The sequence below is a fragment of the Neoarius graeffei genome, chromosome 19 (genome assembly GCF_027579695.1).
Source record: "Neoarius graeffei isolate fNeoGra1 chromosome 19, fNeoGra1.pri, whole genome shotgun sequence".
Classification (NCBI taxonomy): Eukaryota; Metazoa; Chordata; class Actinopteri; order Siluriformes; family Ariidae; genus Neoarius; species Neoarius graeffei.
The window spans coordinates 61,646,218-61,666,774 of record NC_083587.1 but is presented as its reverse complement, the minus strand read 5'-3'; the positions used below and the strand labels follow the sequence as shown (position 1 = coordinate 61,666,774).

At 42.3% G+C, this 20,557-nt stretch overlaps 1 protein-coding gene across 1 annotated transcript in view; it reads right to left on the bottom strand.

Moving 5' to 3' along the window:
- cthrc1b (collagen triple helix repeat containing 1b) overlaps positions 1-12,443 on the bottom strand; it is a 34,176-nt gene extending 21,733 nt beyond the window's left edge. The window contains 1 exon segment of the mRNA XM_060900612.1: positions 12,327-12,443. Within this exon segment, the coding sequence (XP_060756595.1) occupies positions 12,327-12,443 (117 nt within the window).
- Between the last annotated feature and the right edge of the window lie 8,114 nt (positions 12,444-20,557).

Here is a 20,557-nt window from a genome sequence, read left to right as displayed (position 1 = left end):
GAGGGGAAACTTGCATCCAAAAACTGCAATACGCTTGTGACAAGAAGTAGTCGTCTGTGTGCGCCGGGCTTTCGGAACACCCCTACATCCACCTGCTGTTTTCAGCAGTTCTCTAATCAGTCGGCCCCTCGAGCAGCACAACGCATCAAATCACACAGATACAAATCAAGAGCTTCAGTTAATGTTCATAATGTTCAAACGTCAGAATCGGAAAAATTGCGATCTCACAGTGAAGTGTGACTTTCTTTCACGGTGGCGTGGGTGTTGGTTTGAGCCAGATGAGTATTTTTGGTTTGAGTGTTTCAGAAACTGCTGATCTCCTGGGGTTTTCACACACAACAGTCTCTCGAGTTTACACAGAATGGTGCGAAAAACAAAAAAAATCATCATCGAGTGAGTGAGTGAGTGAGTGAGTGAGTGAGTGAGGTAAGACAGGGAGGTCAGAGGAAAATGGCCAGATTGGCTTGAGCTATGATGAAGCAACTCATAGCAACTGTTTACAACCATGGTGAGCAGAAAAGTATCTCACCGTGCAACAGCAGAACACCACATTGGGTTCTGCAGCCAAGAACAGGGATCTTAGACTACGTTCAGACTGCACCCTGAAACGACCCATATCCGATTTTTTTGCCCATATGCGACCTGTATCCGATTTGTTATTGACAATCTGAACGACACAGATCCGATTTTTTCACATGCGACCGAGGCCGCTTGGATATGTGGTCCTAATTCCGATGCATATCCGTTATTTTCACATGCGACTGCAGTCTGACCGGACAGGTCGCATTCATGCGACCTACACGTCATCAACAAGAGACAAACGTCACTATTCTGCGTTGGCTAATCCCGCCTCTTTGGTGGAAAACAACAACATTTGTACAGTTTTCAGAATTTAAATAGACTTTTATAGAATTGATCAAGCTAATGGTGGATTTGGTAGGGACCTGGATGTTGATCTGTTAGCCTGATTAAATAAAACAGTTTCTATAACTGATTTATAACTTAAATCATCCTGTATTACAAAGATTATAAGATTATTCTGGAAATTTCCAGTAATTTGACACCTTCGGTCTCATTAGTCTGCTGCCCACATTAATCAGATTATTGTGTGAGTTCCGCCGCCGCCACAAAAACCACATCGCCAGGTCTCGCCTCATCTCCATCGCAAACTGCACTGGTGTTTCTGCACCTTGAGCCAGCGCTGAGAGAAGCTGCAGAATTCAGCTGGCTATAAAGAATCTAAATAAATATTTATAAAAATGTAGAAAAAGTTTATTAATATGACGAAATAAATATGTGCAAATTATTAAGCCTGAATTAAGAGTTTGGTAACACAGCGGCCGTATCCCAAATGACTGCCTACTGAAGCTCGAGTGCACTATATAGAGTTTAAAAATCCATTACTTCCTAGTAACATGTAGTGCACTTATATAGAAATTAGAGAGACATTTAGGAGTCAACCCTCGTTACCAGGCTACACGTTTTCATTTCAGTTCAGAAACAAAAACACACACGAGACCTCACACTTTAACACTAACCAGATAATTAAACAAACAAAAAAAAATCATTAAACTTGAAGAGTGCACTTTTTTTTTGTTTACGTATTACGTAGATGTGCTTATTACGTGTCAATTTGCGCATGCGGGACACTTTTGGGTCGTTTTCCGTTCATATTGGAGATCGCATACAAGTCTCATATAATTGGTAATGTGAACGGCCTAACAAAAAAATCGGATTTCACAACAAATCGGATATGGGTCGTTTCAGGTTGCAGTCTGAACGTAGTGTTAGACTCAAGAATAAGTTCCTATTAAAGTGGCCAGAGTGTGTATATGACGTGCAGTATTAAAGAAGCTGTGCTAGTTGTTAAAACTACAGTTGCTGAACTACAATCAGTTTTTTCCCCCGAATGCTGCTTCCAGTGAGACACTTTGCTAGTCCATGACCCCCGACTCAGGATTTGACCCGGCGCCATTAAACATCTCGATTGTAACCCGACCTCAGCTTTCAGAGCAGCCGTGAAATGACATGAACTTAACAGGTCTGCTTTCGCCATCGCATTTGTGCACAGTCACCTGAGTTGCCTCCTGCCAGAGTAATTTAGGGTCTCATTGGCATGCCTGCGGGCACAGAGCCGTGGAAATAAGGGTCTTTAACTGAACCATAAATCTCAGCGCTATCGGCTGGAGGCAGAACAGAGAGCGCGATGGATTCATATTTATTATGGGCCCCTAGTGCGCACTTCAGAGCTGCTGGCTTGTGCGTATTGACAGAGCAAGCTCAAGCATCCCTGCAAAACAAAGCGGCGGATACACACTCAAATAAACAAGCATCTTCGATCAGGTGGAGCGGCTCCGTCAGCAGAGAGCCACCTACTGAGGCTCATGGGAAGCCAGGATGAAAAACGTATTCAGGTGTACTGGGTTGCTCCGGCCAACAAGCAAGAGAATACTGAATCAATTCAAACAGATGAGTGTTCCCTTTAGCTTCAAGACTTTTCATTACGATGATAAATCAGCTACGATATTTAAGTAATAGAACCATTTACAATCTCACGCCGAGGGCATTCTTTTTCCATGATGATGAACTATTGATGAATCAGCGAGCTCCATTTCCACCCTTTCCATCCCTATTCGTTCGATTTCTTTCATTTCAAGCCAAATATTTTTTGCCATAAGTCCAATTCATGTGATTCCGACAACCAGGTTAGCTGGTGGAAAGAAAAAAGTGAACACACACACACACAGAGATAACTTCCAGAGCTGGTCAGATGCTCTTTTAAAAACTGGCCATCAATTCAGTCCATTTATGGCTTTTCTATTTCCACTCGGTGTCAAAACGCCTTAGAGCGAGGCGAAGCTTTTTAGGATAACTTATAGCAGTCGCTTGAGTATTTACCATCAACTGATGATCAAGTATGTTGGCTCGCTGAACAGAATAGAGTCATAAAAAAGTACAATGGGCATTTGATTGGATGGGTTAAATGAAGTGTGTAACACTGGCCATGTTGTGAACACTTTTGAACCGAACGAAAATATATAGCAAGTTGATCACGGATGAAGACGCAGCAGTGAGAGTAAAAGGGGGCCAACAATGAAACCAAGAACTGATACGAAATACAGCAAGATGACATTACGGAGAAAATTCCAGCATCATAAAATTCCTGGAGACTCCTTCCTTTAATGATAAATAGACAGGCGGATTAATACAAACCTGCGATTTGCAGCTGCACTACTGTCAGAGCTGCGGTTATAGAAAAGCAAATGACACCTTCTGACCAATCAGAATCCAACAGCATTGATTTGAGTTTTCTCACATTTTTGAACAGTGAAGAAACTCCAAGTCCTTCGTCTGTAGTCCTGAGATGTAGTATACTGTTTACTGTTTTGTGATAAACTGTATTTAAGCATCGAAAGTAGATTTTATATGCAGAAGCTATAATACTGTTACCAGATACAGCAATTTGAGGCTGCATTTAGATGGGGTAATTACATGTGCATGTGCACTTCGAAGCCGGATAATTACACTGTATGGAGTAGAATACAATTGAGCTTTATTTTTGCAGTACTTGAGCACTCCCTCAGATGGAGCTCAGGAGGGAGAAACCTTGAGCTTGAATCTGATGAATCATTTCATAGCGCATGGTCAAGAAATTCTAGCTTATATGAAGTTAGCAGCTGTTCTAGTTATGATTGGAATCAGTTTACTGTACTCCTCAGATGGTCTGACACTTATGACCAAGCTAGTTCGTCAAACTTGGGTACATTTCCAAACTATTGTAAGCAGGAAATTAAATACTGTGTTATGCTGATATAGCTAAACGAGACCATCAATGACGGCATAGTTCATTCCGGCCCCATCTAGTCCAGAAGGAATGATCTAAAGTGCAGTAAATGCTGCAAGCTACAGTGGGGAAAACAAGTATTTGATCCCTTGCTGATTTTGTTGGTTTGGCCACTAATAAAGACTCAATCAGTCTGTAATATTAATGGTAGGTGTAGTCTAACATGCTGAGACAGAATATCACAAAGAAAATCAAGAAATCGACTTTAAAGAATTTGTATTAATTTATTTGCATTTTATTGAGGAAAATAAGTATTTGAACCCTCTTGCCAAAAGGACTTAGTACTTTGTGGCAAACCCCTTATTAGCAAGCACAGAGGTCAGACGTTTTTTGTAGTTGATGACCAGGTTTCTGCACGTATTAGGAGGAATTTTGGTCCACTCTTCTTTGCAAATGACCTCTAAATCATCAAGATTCCGTGGTTGTCGCTTGGCAACTCTGAGCTTCAGCTCTCTCCATAGATTTTCTATAGGATTCAGGTCCGGAGACTGGCTGGGCCACTCTATGACCTTGATATGTTTCTTCTTCAGCCATTCCTTGGTTGCCTTGGCTGTATGCTTTGGGTCATTATCCTGCTGGAAGACCCATCCACGACCCATTTTAAGCTTCCTGGCAGAGGGAAGGAGGTTTTCACTTAGGATTTTACGGTACATGGCTCCGTCCATCCTCCCATTGATACGGTGAAGTAGCCCTGTGCCCTGTGCAGAAAAACACCCCCAAAGCATAATGTTACCACCTCCATGCTTGACAGTGGGGATGGTGTTCTTGGGGTCATAAGCAGCATGTCTCTCCCTCCAGACACGACGGGTTGAATTGATGCCAAAGAGCTCAATTTTGGTCTTATCTGACCATAACACCTTTTCCCAGTCACTCTCCAAGTCATTCAGATGTTCATTGGCAAAGTTCAGGTGGGCCTGCGCATGTGCTTTCTTAAGCAGGGGTACTTTGCGAGCACTGCAAGATGTTAGACCATTGCGGTGTAAAGTGTTACCAACTGTTTGCTTGGTGACTGTGATCCCAGCTGCTTTAAGATCATCCACTAACTCTGCCCGTGTTGTATTAGGTCTATTTCTCACCGTTCTCATGATCCTGGAAACCCCACGAGGTGAGATCTTGTTTGGAGCCCCAGACCTAGGTCGATTGATGATCATGTTGTGAGTCTTGTACTTGCGCACAATTGCACCAACAGTTGTCACCTTAACGCCCAGCTTCTTGCTAATGGTTTTGTAGCCCATACCGGTCTTGTGCAGGTCTACAATCTTCTCCCTTAAATCCACAGAAAACTCTTTAGTCTTTCCCATGTTGGAGAGTTTGGAGTCTGACAAACTGATTGATTCTGTGGCCAGGTGGCTTTTATACAAGTCATTAGTGATATCAGGTGTCTTCAATTTAGGTGACAAGGTAATTTGGAGAGTCTAACTTGTCTGTATTAACAAAAACTCTTGATGGTTACTAGGGGATCAAATACTTCTTTTTCTCAATAAAATACAAATAAATTAATATAGATATTTAAAAGTTATTTTCTGGATTTTCTTTTTGATATTCTGTCTCCACATGTTAGAATACACCTACCATTAAAATTACAGACTGATCAAGTCTTTCTTAGTGGGTAAACCAACAAAATCAGCAAGGGATCAAATACTTGTTTTCCCCACTGTATATACAAGCGATATCCACCCTAGGAATACCGACCTATTTGCCAGAAAGAATCCAAAACGGCGAGGAATTGACCGAGAAGAAGCGATTTTTGTTGAACTGCTCATTAAGGCTTAATTAGTCCATAACTTCATTAATAATTGTAATTAAGCAAACCTGGGTAGAAGTTATACTGTATGCACCCTAGGTACCCCTACCTTCATGCCAGAAAGAATCAAAATTGGTGAAGAATTGAGGGAGAAGTGATGTGTGGTAACTCCTCATTAGAGCTTAATTACGCCATATCTTCATCATTAATTGCAATTATGCAAATTTGGGTAGAAACTATATGCATCCCAGGCAGAACTACCTTCTTGCTAAAAAGAATACAAAATCAGTGAAGAACTGAGAGAGAAGAAGTGATTTTCCTGAAATGTGGACGACGACGGACAACACATGAAGGCATAAGCTCATCGCCTGTCGGCCAGATGAGCTAATCAACCATCAACACTTTATTGCTAACAGGTTACTGCTACCAAATCAACCACAAAGCTGATTATTAGCCGGGATAAAGTGACTGCACTACGCATTAAGCATAAGGTACTAAAGACTTTGTACTACAAGATCCTGTACATACAGAGACTGCTGATGAGGCAGATAAATAATTCCATGATGGGAAATGATTGTGCAATGACCCGACGTGCATCGTAAGCAGGGCCAGTATAGCTGGTGAAATGGAGCAAAAACAGAGAACAGAGCATCAAGCTGAGTCCTCAACTTCCCCCTGCCCTTGTTGGGATGAGTTGAAGAGCCCAATGGCTCTGGGGTTAAAGGATCTCTGAAGTCTGGCTGTTGAGCAGCTCAAAGGCAGCAACCTGCCACTGAACTTCATTATCCTCTGCTTCATTATAATGGTGTGCAGTGGGTGACTGTCATTGCCCATGATAGCCAGCAGTTTACACAGGGTCCTTCTTTTTGCCTCCATCATCAGAGTGTCCATCTCCAGGTCAACCATAGTGGCAGCTCGCTTGATCAGCTTGTCCAGCCACATAGCATCTCTCTTAATACTGCCTCTCCAGCACACCACAGCATAGAAAAAATACTGGCAACCACAGACTGGTAAAACATCTGCAGGAGGTTCCTAAAAATGTTAAAGGACCTCACCTTCTCAGGAAATAGAGCCAACTTTGCCCCTTCCTGTATAGGTTTAGGTTTATTTATTTAGCACTCATAAAAACAATGGTGCAAGGAGGGAACGAAGCCCAAAGGGCTTGTACAAGAGTTCCACCCCTATTATAGAGTGTCCATGTTGTCTGATCAGCTCAGTTTGTCTTCCAGCTGCAGCCCAAGCTACTTATAGGTCCTGACCACCTCCACATCAAAACCCTCAATGGAGACCAGCCCAGACCTACAATGGTCGGTAAGTAATCTAAGTAACTTAAGTAACCTACCAGCCCAACACCATCTCCTTGGTGTTGCATGTATTCAACTGCAGTTGGTTTGACCGGCACCAGACAATGAAATTTTCTACCAGGCCCCTGTATTCCACCTCCTGTCCACCCCACAACGGCAGTGTTGTCCAAGAACTTCTGCATGTGGCACGTCCCCGAGTTGTATTTAAAGTCCAATGTGGAGAGCATGAAGAGGACAGGGGAAAGTACAGTCTCTTGAGGTACTCCTGTGCTGCTAACTACAGTCTCTGATGTGCAGTTCCTCAGCCTGATACACTGTGGTCTGCCAGTGAGGTAATCTGTGATCCAGGTCACAAGGTGTTGGTCTTCTTGCATCTTGGCCAGCTTTTCTCTCAGTAAGAGGGGCTATATGGTGTTGAAGGCACTGGAGAAATAAAAAGAAAACATGATTCTCACAGTGCCACTTCCCTTGTCCAGGTGAGAGTAAGTCAGGTGGAAGAAGTCAAGGATGGCATCTTCTACCCCCACCTTCTTCTGGTAGGCAAACTGCAAGGGGTCCAGTGCATGCATAACCTGCAATCTGAGGAAAGGGAGGAGCAGCTGCTCCAGGATCTTCATCATATGTGATATTAATGCAACCGGCCTGGGGTCACTGAGCACAACTCTTAGGCACAGGGATGAGGCATGATGTCTTCCACAGTGTGGGAACCCTCCCCAGTTGCAGGCTCAGTCTTGGCTTCGTCGGTGCTGCAGTCTGGGGAAGGGGTGCATGAGCAGCTATTGGGGGAAGTGAGGGGATGATGGCTGGACAAGCCATGGTTGTAGCAGCACAAGCCAGGCAGGAAGGAGGTGCCTTACTATATGTTGTCCTGCCATTCCTCTGCTTGCAGCCTGTGATGGTCTTCATACCATCCCAAGCCTCCCTTATGTTATTCTTCTGCATTCTATATACTTCTGCTCCACCTTCCTGACTCCTTTGCCTCTTGCAAGGGAAGCTTGAGTTCCCTCAGCTCCACCTGGTTCTTGTTTTGAAAGCCCTCTTCTTGTTGTTGAGGAGGTCCTTGACATCATTAGTTATCCAGTGCTTGTTGTTAACAAAGCAGCACAGTTTTCCCCAGGCACCTCAATGTCCATGCAAAAGTTCAGGTAATCCATCATGCAGCGTGTAAATCACCTCAATGTCCTCTCCATGTGGTTCCTGCAGCACACTCCAGTCAGTGGACTCAAAGCAGTCTCTTCAGTTTCAGGAGACCACTTCCTGAAGGAGTGTGGCATTGTGGGCTGCTTTTGAACCCGAGGCTTGCATTGAGGTTGTAAGTAGACCAGGTTGGACTCAGATTTTCCCAGTGGGGGCCTTGGGGCTAGTGCTGTATGCATCCCTCACACTAGATGATCAGTTGTCCTGTTTTTTTTTTCTGGTGGGGCAGTCTACATATGGATAAAACACAGTGAGCGTCAAATCCAGGGTAATATGATCAAAATCACCAGATATGGCAATGAAGGCTTCAAGGTGTTGCATTTGCATCCTCGCAATGATTGCAGGTATGATGCCACAAGCAGTCCCTGCATCCACCCATGGAGGAACGTACACACAAAGAGCAATGGTGCTGGAGAAATCCCTGGGTAGGTAGTACAGTCAGAGACTCACCACCAGTCTTGAAACATCGATGATTCTACAGTTATCTTTGTTAAATAACACCTGGTTATTATTTGTTTATTCTTAGCCTTAGATTATGAGCAGCATCAGACTTAGAAGTCCCTGAGAAAGTTGTTACTATAGAAACAAATCATATTAGAAGGAGTGCATCAATATAAATCTGTACTGATGTCTGAGCTGCTGTTATAGAAAATTTGTCAACACCTTCTGACCAATCAGACTCGAGAATTCAACAATGTTGTAGTACAAAAGCTCACTCAAATATATAAATAAAACATAATGAGATGAGATAATGTAAACAACACCATCCTTTATTCACTCATGACAACTGGGTGCAAGTTGGAAGCTGTAAACTCAGGTATGAAATTATGGGATGCTGATGTGCAACTTTGAGGTTGGGAACTTGTATTTCTGATAAATTCTCATTTTCTAATAGTTTCATTCATCTTCAGTTAAACTTAAAATTTCTACTTACAGTGTTGCTTGAAAGTTTGTGAACCCTTTCAAATTTTCTATATTTCTGCATAAATATGATGTAAAACATCATCAGATTTTCACCCAAGTCCTAAAAGTAGATAAAGAGAACTCAGTTAAACAAATGAGACAAAAATATTATACTTGGTCATTTATTTATTGAGGAAAATGATCCAATATTACATATCTGTGAGTGGCAAAAGTATGTGAACCTCTAGGATTAGCAGTTAATTTGAATGTGAAATTAGAGTCAAGTGTTTTCAATCAATGGGATGACAGTCAGGTGTGAGTGGGCACCCTGTTTTATTTAAAGAACAGGGACCTATCAAAGTCTGATCTTCACAACACATGTTTGTGGAAGTGTATCATGGCACGAACAAAGGAGATTTCTGAGGACCTCAGAAAAAGTGTTGATGCTCATCAGGCTGGAAAAGGTTACAAAACCATCTCTAAAGAGTTTGGACTCCACCAATCCACAGTCAGACAGATTGTGTACAAACGGAGGAAAATTAAGACCATTGTTACCCTCCCCAGAAGTGGTCGACCAACAAAGATCACTCCAAGAGCAAGGCGTGTAATAGTCAGCGAGGTCACAAAGGGCCTCAGGGTAACTTCTAAGCAACTGAAGGCCTCTCTCACATTGGCTAATGTTAATGTTCATCAGTCCACCATCAGGAGAACACTGAACAACAATGGTGTGCATGGCAGGGTTGCAAGGAGAAAGCCATTGCTCTCCAAAAAGAACGTTGCTGCTCGTCTGCAGTTTGCTAAAGATTATGCGCACAAGCCAGAAGGCTATTGGAAAAATGTTTTGCGGACGGATGAGACCAAACTAGAAGTTTTTGGTTTAAATGAGAAGCATTATGTTTGGAGAAAGGAAAACACTGCATTCCAGCATAAGAACCTTATCCCATCTGTGAAACATGGTGGTGTTAGCATCATGGTTTGGGCCTGTTTTGCTGCATCTGGGCCAGGACTGCTTCCCATCATTTATGGAACAATGAATTCTGAATTATACCAGCAAATTCTAAAGGAAAATGTCATGACATCTGTCCATGAACTGAATCTCAAGAGAATGTGGGTCATGCAACAAGACAACGATCCTAAGCACACAAGTCGTTCTACCAAAGAATGGTTAAAGAAGAATAAAGTTAATGTTTTGGAATGGCCAAGTCAAAGTCCTGACCTTAATCCAATGGAAATGTTGTGGAAGGACCTGAAGTGAGCAGTTCACGTGAGGAAACCCACCAACATCCCAGAGTTGAAGCTGTTCTGTACGGAGGAACGGGCTAAAATTCCTCCAAGCCGGTGTGCAGGACTGATCAACAGTTACCCGAAACGTTTAGTTGCAGTTATTGCTGCACAAGGGGGTCACACCAGATACTGAAAGCAAAGGTTCACATACTTTTGCCACTCAAAGATTTTTAATTTTGGATCATTTTCCTTGATAAATAAATGACCAAGTATAATATTTTTGTCTCATTTGTTTAACTGGGTTCTCTTTATCTACTTTTAGGACTTGTGTGAAGATCTGATGACGTTTTAGGTCATATTTATGCAGAAATATAGAAAATTCTAAAGGGCTCACAAACTTTCAAGCACCACTGTAATAACTTGTAAAATATAAACCCTTTTTTGTTTAAGATACATTCTCAGAAAAAGCATACTAAACAGATTTATGGTCTAAGAAAAAGATGCAATTGAACTGTAATGACCTTTTACGAGTAAAGCTTTAAATGTACACTAAGATACATCCTAAAGGTACTAAAGGTGTCCCCAAGGGTCGTTGTCATCACTGCCAAACCCGATCCGGGTTTGAGGCGAACCATGTTTGGTTGACTTGGCCAAAATTGCAGCAGTAAGGTGGTCAGTTCCTTTCTGTGCACTCACACACACACACACACACACACACACACACACACACCTATGGGCAATTTAGAGTAGCCAGTTCACCTAACCGCATGTCTTTGAACTCTGAGAGAAACCGGCGCACCCGGAGGAAACCCACACAGACACGGAGAGAACATGCAAACTCCACACAGAAAAGCCCCCGTCAGCCACTGGGCTCGAACCCAGAACCTTCTTGCTGTGAGGCGACAGTGATAACCACTACACCCAAGGGTACCACTCCAAAAAGGTACTGTTTAGTACCCCTATTTTCTGACAGTCAATGAATCAGTATAGTTGAGTGCAACAGTTTTCACAGTTGAAACAATGACGACCTATTTTACAAGTTATCAAAAAATAGTTTGAAATGAACCGTGAGTGTATCCTGCGACAGACAAAGATCCAAACATTAGAAAAAGAAAAAAAAACAACTGCAGATGGCCGATGACATCTGGCAAAGTTATTTCAAAAAGAATGGTTAAAGACTGGCCAAGCAATCTGGCAGATCCAGAACAGACTGAAAAAGCTGTGCATGGAGGCTGCTGGTTAGAAAGGCAGAAAGGTTCATAAATTCTATCCAGAGTATTTATTACATAATCAGAAAGGGTGTGCAAACTTCTGGACTGATCTTGAGGCTGTTAATATATCAATATACACTACCGTTCAAAAGTTTGGGGTCACCCAGACAATATTTTGTGTTTTCCATGAAAAGTCACACTTTTATTTACCACCATAAGTTGTAAAATGAATAGAAAATATAGTCAAGACATTTTTCTGGCCATTTTGAGCATTTAATCGACCCCACAAATGTGATGCTCCAGAAACGCAATCTGCTCAAAGGAAGGTCAGTTTTATAGCTTCTCTAAAGAGCTCAACTGTTTTCAGCTGTGCTAACATGATTGTACAAGGGTTTTCTAATCATCCATTAGCCTTCTGAGGCAATGAGCAAACACATTGTACCATTAGAACACTGGAGTGAGAGTTGCTGGAAATGGGCCTCTATACACCTATGGAGATATTGCACCAAAAACCAGACATTTGCAGCTAGAATAGTCATTTACCACATTAGCAATGTATAGAGTGGATTTCTGATTAGTTTAAAGTGATCTTCATTGAAAAGAACAGTGCTTTTCTTTCAAAAATAAGGACATTTCAAAGTGACCCCAAACTTTTGAACGGTCGTGTGCACTGCATGAACATTAGTGATGATTAACAGTCTCGGTATGAATTAGTCCTAAGGGTGTGTAAACTTTTGCACTCTACACTAGAAACAGTATTAAATAGTGGAAGGTTATTTATCTCAGTGCAGATCTGTGCATTCATAAAAGAGCGCAATTTTTTTTGGGCAAGAGTTGAAGGAAAGTTTCTGATGCTAGAGAAGTTTGAGAGGAAATAAAAGCAGCCCCAGTCCTCTTACTTTGTCGAAGTAATCCGTCTCTTTCTGTCGAATCCCTCTGTTCTTCATGCTTTCGGCTCCATGGCATGGAAAAGCCAAGCAGAGGAAGAGCAGCGCGCGCCGCGACAGATGCGCCATGATCCCTGGGCAGAGAGCGGAGCAACGGGAGCGCGCACCGCTTCCACACGCACTGAACAACGGGAGCGCGCACCGCTTCCACACGCACTGAACAACGGGAGCGCGCACCGCTTCCACACGCACTGAACAACGGGAGCGCGCGCCGCTTCCACACGCACTGAACAACGGGAGCGCGCGCCTCCGTGATGATGTTGAATTGGAAGCGCGCTCCCGTTGTCCACTGAACAGAAGAGTCATTAAACAGAAGAGCACGCGCGCGATATTCAACTGAACATCTATAACTAGATACCGGAAGTGGAGTCACAATTAATAATAATAATAATAATAATAATAATAATAATAATAATAATAATAATAATAATCCCTTACGAAAATCTACCATGGTTTACTATGGTTTTTATGTAGTAACCATGATTCTACTATGGTATCTCATGGTTATTCTAAGTACTATGAACCAACCATAGTATTACTATGGTTCATCCATGGTAGTAACCATGGTTCTACTAAGGTATTTCTTGGTGATTCTAAGTACTATGAACCAACCATAGTATTACTATGGTTCATCCATGGTAGTAACCATGGTTCTACTAAGGTATTTCTTGGTGATTCTAAGTACTATGAACCAACCATAGTATTACTATGGTTCATCCATGGTAGTAACCATGGTTCTACTAAGGTATCTCATGGTTATTCTAAGTACTATGAACCAACCATAGTATTACTATGGTTCATCCATGGTAGTAACCATGGTTCTACTAAGGTATTTCTTGGTGATTCTAAGTACTATGAACCAACCATAGTATTACTATGGTTCATCCATGGTAGTAACCATGGTTCTACTAAGGTATCTCATGGTTATTCTAAGTACTATGAACCAACCATAGTATTACTATGGTTCATCCATGGTAGTAACCATGGTTCTACTATGGTATTTCATGGTGATTCTAAGTACTATGAACCAACCATAGTATTACTATGGTTAATCCATGGTAGTAACCATGGTTGTACTATGGTATCTCATGGTTATTCTTACTATGAACCAACCATAGTATTACTATGGTTCATCCATGGTAGTAACCATGGCTCTACTATGGTATTTCATGGTGATTCTAAGTACTATGAACCAACCATAGTATTACTATGGTTCATCCATGGTAGTAACCATGGTTCTACTAAGGTATCTCATGGTTATTCTAAGTACTATGAACCAACCATAGTATTACTATGGTTCATCCATGGTAGTAACCATGGTTCTACTATGGTATCTCATGGTTATTCTAAGTACTATGAACCAACCATAGTATTAGTATGGTTCATCCATGGTAGTAACCATGGTTCTACTAAGGTATCTCATGGTTATTCTAAGTACTATGAACCAACCATAGTATTACTATGGTTCATCCATGGCAGTAACCATGGTTCTACTATGGTATCTCATGGTTATTCTAAGTACTATGAACCAACCATAGTATTACTATGGTTCATCCATGGTAGTAACCATGGCTCTACTATGGTATTTCATGGTGATTCTAAGTACTATGAACCAACCATAGTATTACTATGGTTCATCCATGGTAGTAACCATGGTTCTACTATGGTATTTCATGGTGATTCTAAGTACTATGAACCAACCATAGTATTACTATGGTTCATCCATGGTAGTAACCATGGATCTACTATGGTATCTCATGGTTATTCTAAGTACTATGAACCAACCATAGTATTACTATGGTTCATCCATGGTAGTAACCATGGATCTACTATGGTATCTCATGGTTATTCTAAGTACTATGAACCAACCATAGTATTACTATGGTTCATCCATGGTAGTAACCATGGTTCTACTATGGTATCTCATGGTTATTCTAAGTACTATGAACCAACCATAGTATTACTATGGTTCATCCATGGTAGTAACTATGGTTCTACTAAGGTATCTCATGGTTATTCTAAGTACTATGAACCAACCATAGTATTACTATGGTTCATCCATGGTAGTAACCATGGTTCTACTATGGTATCTCATGGTTATTCTAAGTACTATGAACCAACCATAGTATTACTATGGTTCATCCATGGTAGTAACCATGGCTCTACTATGGTATTTCATGGTGATTCTAAGTACTATGAACCAACCATAGTATTACTATGGTTCATCCATGATAGTAACCATGGCTCTACTATGGTATTTCATGGTGATTCTAAGTACTATGAACCAACCATGTAATACTATGGTTCATCCATGGTAGTAACCATGGTTCTACTATGGTATCTCATGGTGATTCTAAGTACTATGAACCAACCATAGTATTACTATGGTTCATCCATGGTAGTAACCATGGTTCTACTATGGTATTTCATGGTGATTCTAAGTACTATGAACCAACCATAGCATTCCCGTGGTTTATCCATAGTACTGCAGTAGCTGTGGTAGCATCATAGTTGTATGTGTAATAGGTCATAGTAACTAAGAAATTAGTTTAAAAAGGGATAGTATGGTTTTTAAAAGGATGCACTAACTGTAGTATTACCATGCTTTCGTCCAACAGTCAATGCTGTAGAGAAGGATCTCGATTAACAGCCCAGATCCATTAACATTTACTTAGAACCTAAAAATTTAAGTGAACATTGAGGTAAAATGCACCATGGTTTTCATGGTTACCCAAAAAACCATGAAAACCATGAATAACTATAAACCATGGTAAGTTTTCATAGTAAAACCATGGTTAATTTTCGTAAGGGATAATAATAATAATAATAATAATAATAATAATAATAATAATAATAATAATAATAATAAAACGAGAGCGCGCTTTGAAATAACCAGAAAAACAAGAGCGTGCTTTTATAGGAACTGAAGTCAGAGGTCCCACAGAGAAATAAGGTTTAATGAAGCAAAACAACAAAAGCACACTTTTAATTAATCTGAATAACGAGTTCGGGCTCTTAACAAAGAACAACTGAATAACATGAGCGCGCTTGAAGTGGAACTGAATAACATGAGCCTGCTTGAAGAGGAACTGAATAACATGAGCGCGCTTGTAGAGGAACTGAATAACATGAGCGCGCTTGAAGAGGACCTGAATAACATGAGCGCGCTTGAAGAGGAACTGAATAACATGAGCACGCTTGAAGAGGAACTGAATAACATGAGCCTGCTTGAAGAGGAACTGAATAACATGAGCGCGCTTGTAGAGGAACTGAATAACATGAGCGTGCTTGTAGAGGAACTGAATAACATGAGCGCGCTTGAAGAGGAACTGAATAACATGAGCGCGCTTGAAGTGGAACTGAATAACATGAGCCTGCTTGAAGAGGAACTGAATAACATGAGCGCGCTTGTAGAGGAACTGAATAACATGAGCGTGCTTGTAGAGGAACTGAATAACATGAGCGCGCTTGAAGAGGAACTGAATAACATGAGCACGCTTGAAGAGGAACTGAATAACATGAGCGCGCCTGAAGAGGAACTGAATAACATGAGCGCGCTTGAAGAGGAACTGAATAACATGAGCCTGCTTGAAGAGGAACTGAATAACATGAGCCTGCTTGAAGAGGAACTGAATAACATGAGCGCGCTTGTAGAGGAACTGAATAACAAGAGCGCGCTTGAAGAGGAACTGAATAACATGAGCGCGCTTGTAGAGGAACTGAATAACATGAGCGCGCTTGAAGAGGAACTGAATAACATGAGCGTGCTTGAAGAGGAACTGAATAACATGAGCGCGCTTGTAGAGGAACTGAATAACATGAGCGCGCTTGAAGAGGAACTGAATAACATGAGCGCGCTTGTAGAGGAACTGAATAACATGAGCGCGCTTGAAGAGGAACTGAATAACAAGAGCGCGCTTGAAGAGGAACTGAATAACATGAGCGTGCTTGTAGAGGAACTGAATAACATGAGCGCGCTTGAAGAGGAACTGAATAACATGAGCACGCTTGAAGAGGAACTGAATAACATGAGCGCGCCTGAAGAGGAACTGAATAACATGAGCGCGCTTGAAGAGGAACTGAATAACATGAGCGCGCTTGTAGAGGAACTGAATAACATGAGCGCGCTTGAAGAGGAACTGAATAACATGAGCGAGCTTGAAGAGGAACTGAATAACATGAGCGCGCTTGAAGAGGAACTGAATAACATGAGCGTGCTTGAAGAGGAACTGAATAACATGAGCACGCCTGAAGAGGAACTGAATAACATGAGCGCGCTTGAAGAGGAACTGAATAACATGAGCGTGCTTGAAGAGGAACTGAATAACATGAGCGCGCCTGAAGAGGAACTGAATAACAAGAGCGCGCCTGAAGCAGAACGGAATAACATGAGCGCGCTTGTAGAGGAACTGAATAACATGAGCGCGCTTGAAGAGGAACTGAATAACAAGAGCGCGCTTGAAGAGGAACTGAATAACATGAGCGTGCTTGTAGAGGAACTGAATAACATGAGCGCGCTTGAAGAGGAACTGAATAACATGAGCACGCTTGAAGAGGAACTGAATAACATGAGCGCGCCTGAAGAGGAACTGAATAACATGAGCGCGCTTGAAGAGGAACTGAATAACATGAGCACGCTTGTAGAGGAACTGAATAACATGAGCGCGCTTGAAGAGGAACTGAATAACATGAGCGAGCTTGAAGAGGAACTGAATAACATGAGCGCGCTTGAAGAGGAACTGAATAACATGAGCGTGCTTGAAGAGGAACTGAATAACATGAGCGCGCCTGAAGAGGAACTGAATAACAAGAGCGCGCCTGAAGAGGAACGGAATAACATGAGCGCGCCTGAAGAGGAACTGAATAACATGAGCGCGCCTGAAGAGGAACTGAATAACAAGAGCGCGCCTGAAGAGGAACGGAATAACATGAGCGCGCTTGAAGAGGAACTGAATAACATGAGCGTGCTTGAAGAGGAACTGAATAACATGAGCGTGCTTGAAGAGGAACTGAATAACATGAGCGCGCTTGAAGAGGAACTGAATAACATGAGCGTGCTTGAAGAGGAACTGAATAACATGAGCGCGCCTGAAGAGGAACTGAATAACAAGAGCGCGCCTGAAGCAGAACGGAATAACATGAGCGCGCTTGAAGAGGAACTGAATAACAAGAGCGCGCCTGAAGAGGAACTGAATAACATGAGCGCGCTTGAAGAGGAACTGAATAACAAGAGTGCGCCTGAAGAGGAACGGAATAACATGAACGCGCTTGAAGAGGAACTGAATAACATGAGCCTGCTTGAAGAGGAACTGAATAACATGAGCGCGCTTGAAGAGGAACTGAATAACATGAGCGCGCTTGAAGAGGAACTGAATAACATGAGAGTGCTTGAAGAGGAACTGAATAACATGAGCGCGCTTGAAGAGGAACTGAATAACATGAGCGCGCTTGAAGAGGAACTGAATAACATGAGGGCGCTTGAAGAGGAACTGAATAATAAGACCGCGGTTGAAGAGGAACTGAATAACATGGGAGTGCTTGAAGAGGAACTGAATAACATGAGGGCGCTTGAAGAGGAACTGAATAATAAGACCGCGGTTGAAGAGGAACTGAATAACAAGAGCGCGCTTGAAGAGGAACTGAATAACATGAGCGCGTTTGAAGAGGAACTGAATAACATGAGGACGCTGGAAGAGGAACTGAATAACAAGAGCCCGCTTGAAGAGGAACTGAATAACATAAGCACGCTTGAAGAGGAACTGAATTACATGAGCGCGCTTGAAGAGGAACTGAATAACATGAGGGCGCTTGAAGAGGAACTGAATAACAAGAGCGTGCATGAAGAGGAACTGAATAACAAGAGCGCGCTTGAAGAGGAACTGAATAACAAGAGTGCGCTTGAAGAGGAACTGAATAACAAGAGCGTGCATGAAGAGGAACTGAATAACAAGAGCGCACTTGAAGAGGAACTGAATAACAAGAGCGCGCTTGAAGAGGAACTGAATAACATGAGCGCGCTTGAAGAGGAACTGAATAACATGAGCGCGCTTGAAGAGGAACTGAATAACATGAGTGCGCTTGAAGAGTAACTGAATAACATGAGGACGCTGGAAGAGGAACTGAATAACATGAGCGCGCTTGAAGAGGAACTGAATAACATGAGCGCGCTTGTAGAGTAACTGAATAACAAGAGCGCGCTTGTAGAGGAACTGAATAACAAGAGTGCGCATGAAGTGGAACTGAATAACAAGAGCGCGCTTGAAGAGGAACTGAATAACATGAGTGCGCTTGAAGAGTAACTGAATAACATGAGGACGCTGGAAGAGGAACTGAATAACATGAGCGCGCTTGTAGAGGAACTGAATAACATGAGCGCGCTTGAAGAGGAACTGAATAACAAGAGCGCGCTTGTAGAGGAACTGAATAACATGAGCGCGCTTGTAGAGGAACTGAATAACATGAGCGCGCTTGTAGAGGAACTGAATAACATGAGCGCGCTTGAAGAGGAACTGAATAACATGAGCGCGCTTGAAGAGGAACTGAATAACATGAGCGCGCTTGAAGAGGAACTGAATAACATGAGCGCGCTTGTAGAGGAACTGAATAACATGAGCGCGCTTGAAGAGGAACTGAATAACATGAGCGCGCTTGAACAGGAACTGAATAACATGAGGGCGCTTGAAGAGGAACTGAATAACATGAGCGCGCTTGAAGAGGAACTGAATAACATGAGCGCGCTTGAACAGGAACTGAATAACATGAGCGCGCTTGAAGAGGAACTGAATAACAAGAGCGCGCTTGTAGAGGAACTGAATAACATGAGCGCGCTTGTAGAGGAACTGAATAACATGAGCGCGCTTGTAGAGGAACTGAATAACATGAGCGCGCTTGAAGAGGAACTGAATAACATGAGCGCGCTTGAAGAGGAACTGAATAACATGAGCGCGCTTGAAGAGGAACTGAATAACATGAGCGCGCTTGTAGAGGAACTGAATAACATGAGCGCGCTTGAAGAGGAACTGAATAACATGAGCGCGCTTGAACAGGAACTGAATAACATGAGGGCGCTTGAAGAGGAACTGAATAACATGAGCGCGCTTGAAGAGGAACTGAATAACATGAGCGCGCTTGAACAGGAACTGAATAACATGAGGGTGCTTGAAGAGGAACTGAATAACATGAGCGCGCTTGAAGAGGAACTGAATAACATGAGCGCGCTTGAAGAGGAACTGAATAACATGAGCGCGCTTGAAGAGGAACTGAATAACATGAGCGCGCTTGAAGAGGAACTGAATAACATGAGCGCGCTTGAAGAGGAACTGAATAACATGAGCGCGCTTGAAGAGGAACTGAATAACAAGAGTGCGCACTTCCAGTGGAAAGGGAGAACAAGAACACGCTTTTTCGAGAAAAAAACCCCCCGAGCGCGCTTTTAATTGTACAGAATAATGAAAGCGCATTTAAATAAACAGAGTAACAAGGAAGTGTTTTAACGGGAAGCGAAGAAGGAGAAGACGCTTTTACAGGAAGCGAAGAAGGGGAACACGCTTTAACAGGAAACAAAGAAGGAGAAGACGCTTTTACAGGAAGCGAAGAAGGAGAAGATACTTTTACAGGAAGTGAAGAAGGGGAACATGCTTTAACAGGAAACAAAGAAGGAGAAGACGCTTTTACAGGAAGCGAAGAAGGAGAAGATACTTTTACAGGAAGTGAAGAAGGGGAACATGCTTTAACAGGAAACAAAGAAGGAGAAGACGCTTTTACAGGAAGCGAAGAAGGAGAAGATACTTTTACAGGAAGTGAAGAAGGGGAACATGCTTTAACAGGAAACAAAGAAGGAGAAGACGCTTTTACAGGAAGCAAAGGAGGAGAACACGCTTTTACAGGGAGTGAAGAACACTTTAACAGGAAGTGAAGAACAAACTTTAACAGGAAGCGAAGAAGGAGAAGACGCTTTAACAGGAAGCGAAGGAGGAGAAGACGCTTTAACAGGAAGCAAAGAAGGAGAAGAAGCTTTAACAGGAAGCGAAGAAGGCGAAGACGCTTTAATGGGAAGCGAAGAAGGAGAAGAAGCTTTAACAGGAAGCGAAGAAGGAGAAGAAGCTTTAACAGGAAGTGAAGAAGGAGAAGAAGCTTTAACAGGGAGTGAAGAAGGAGAAGAAGCTTTAACAGGGAGTGAAGAA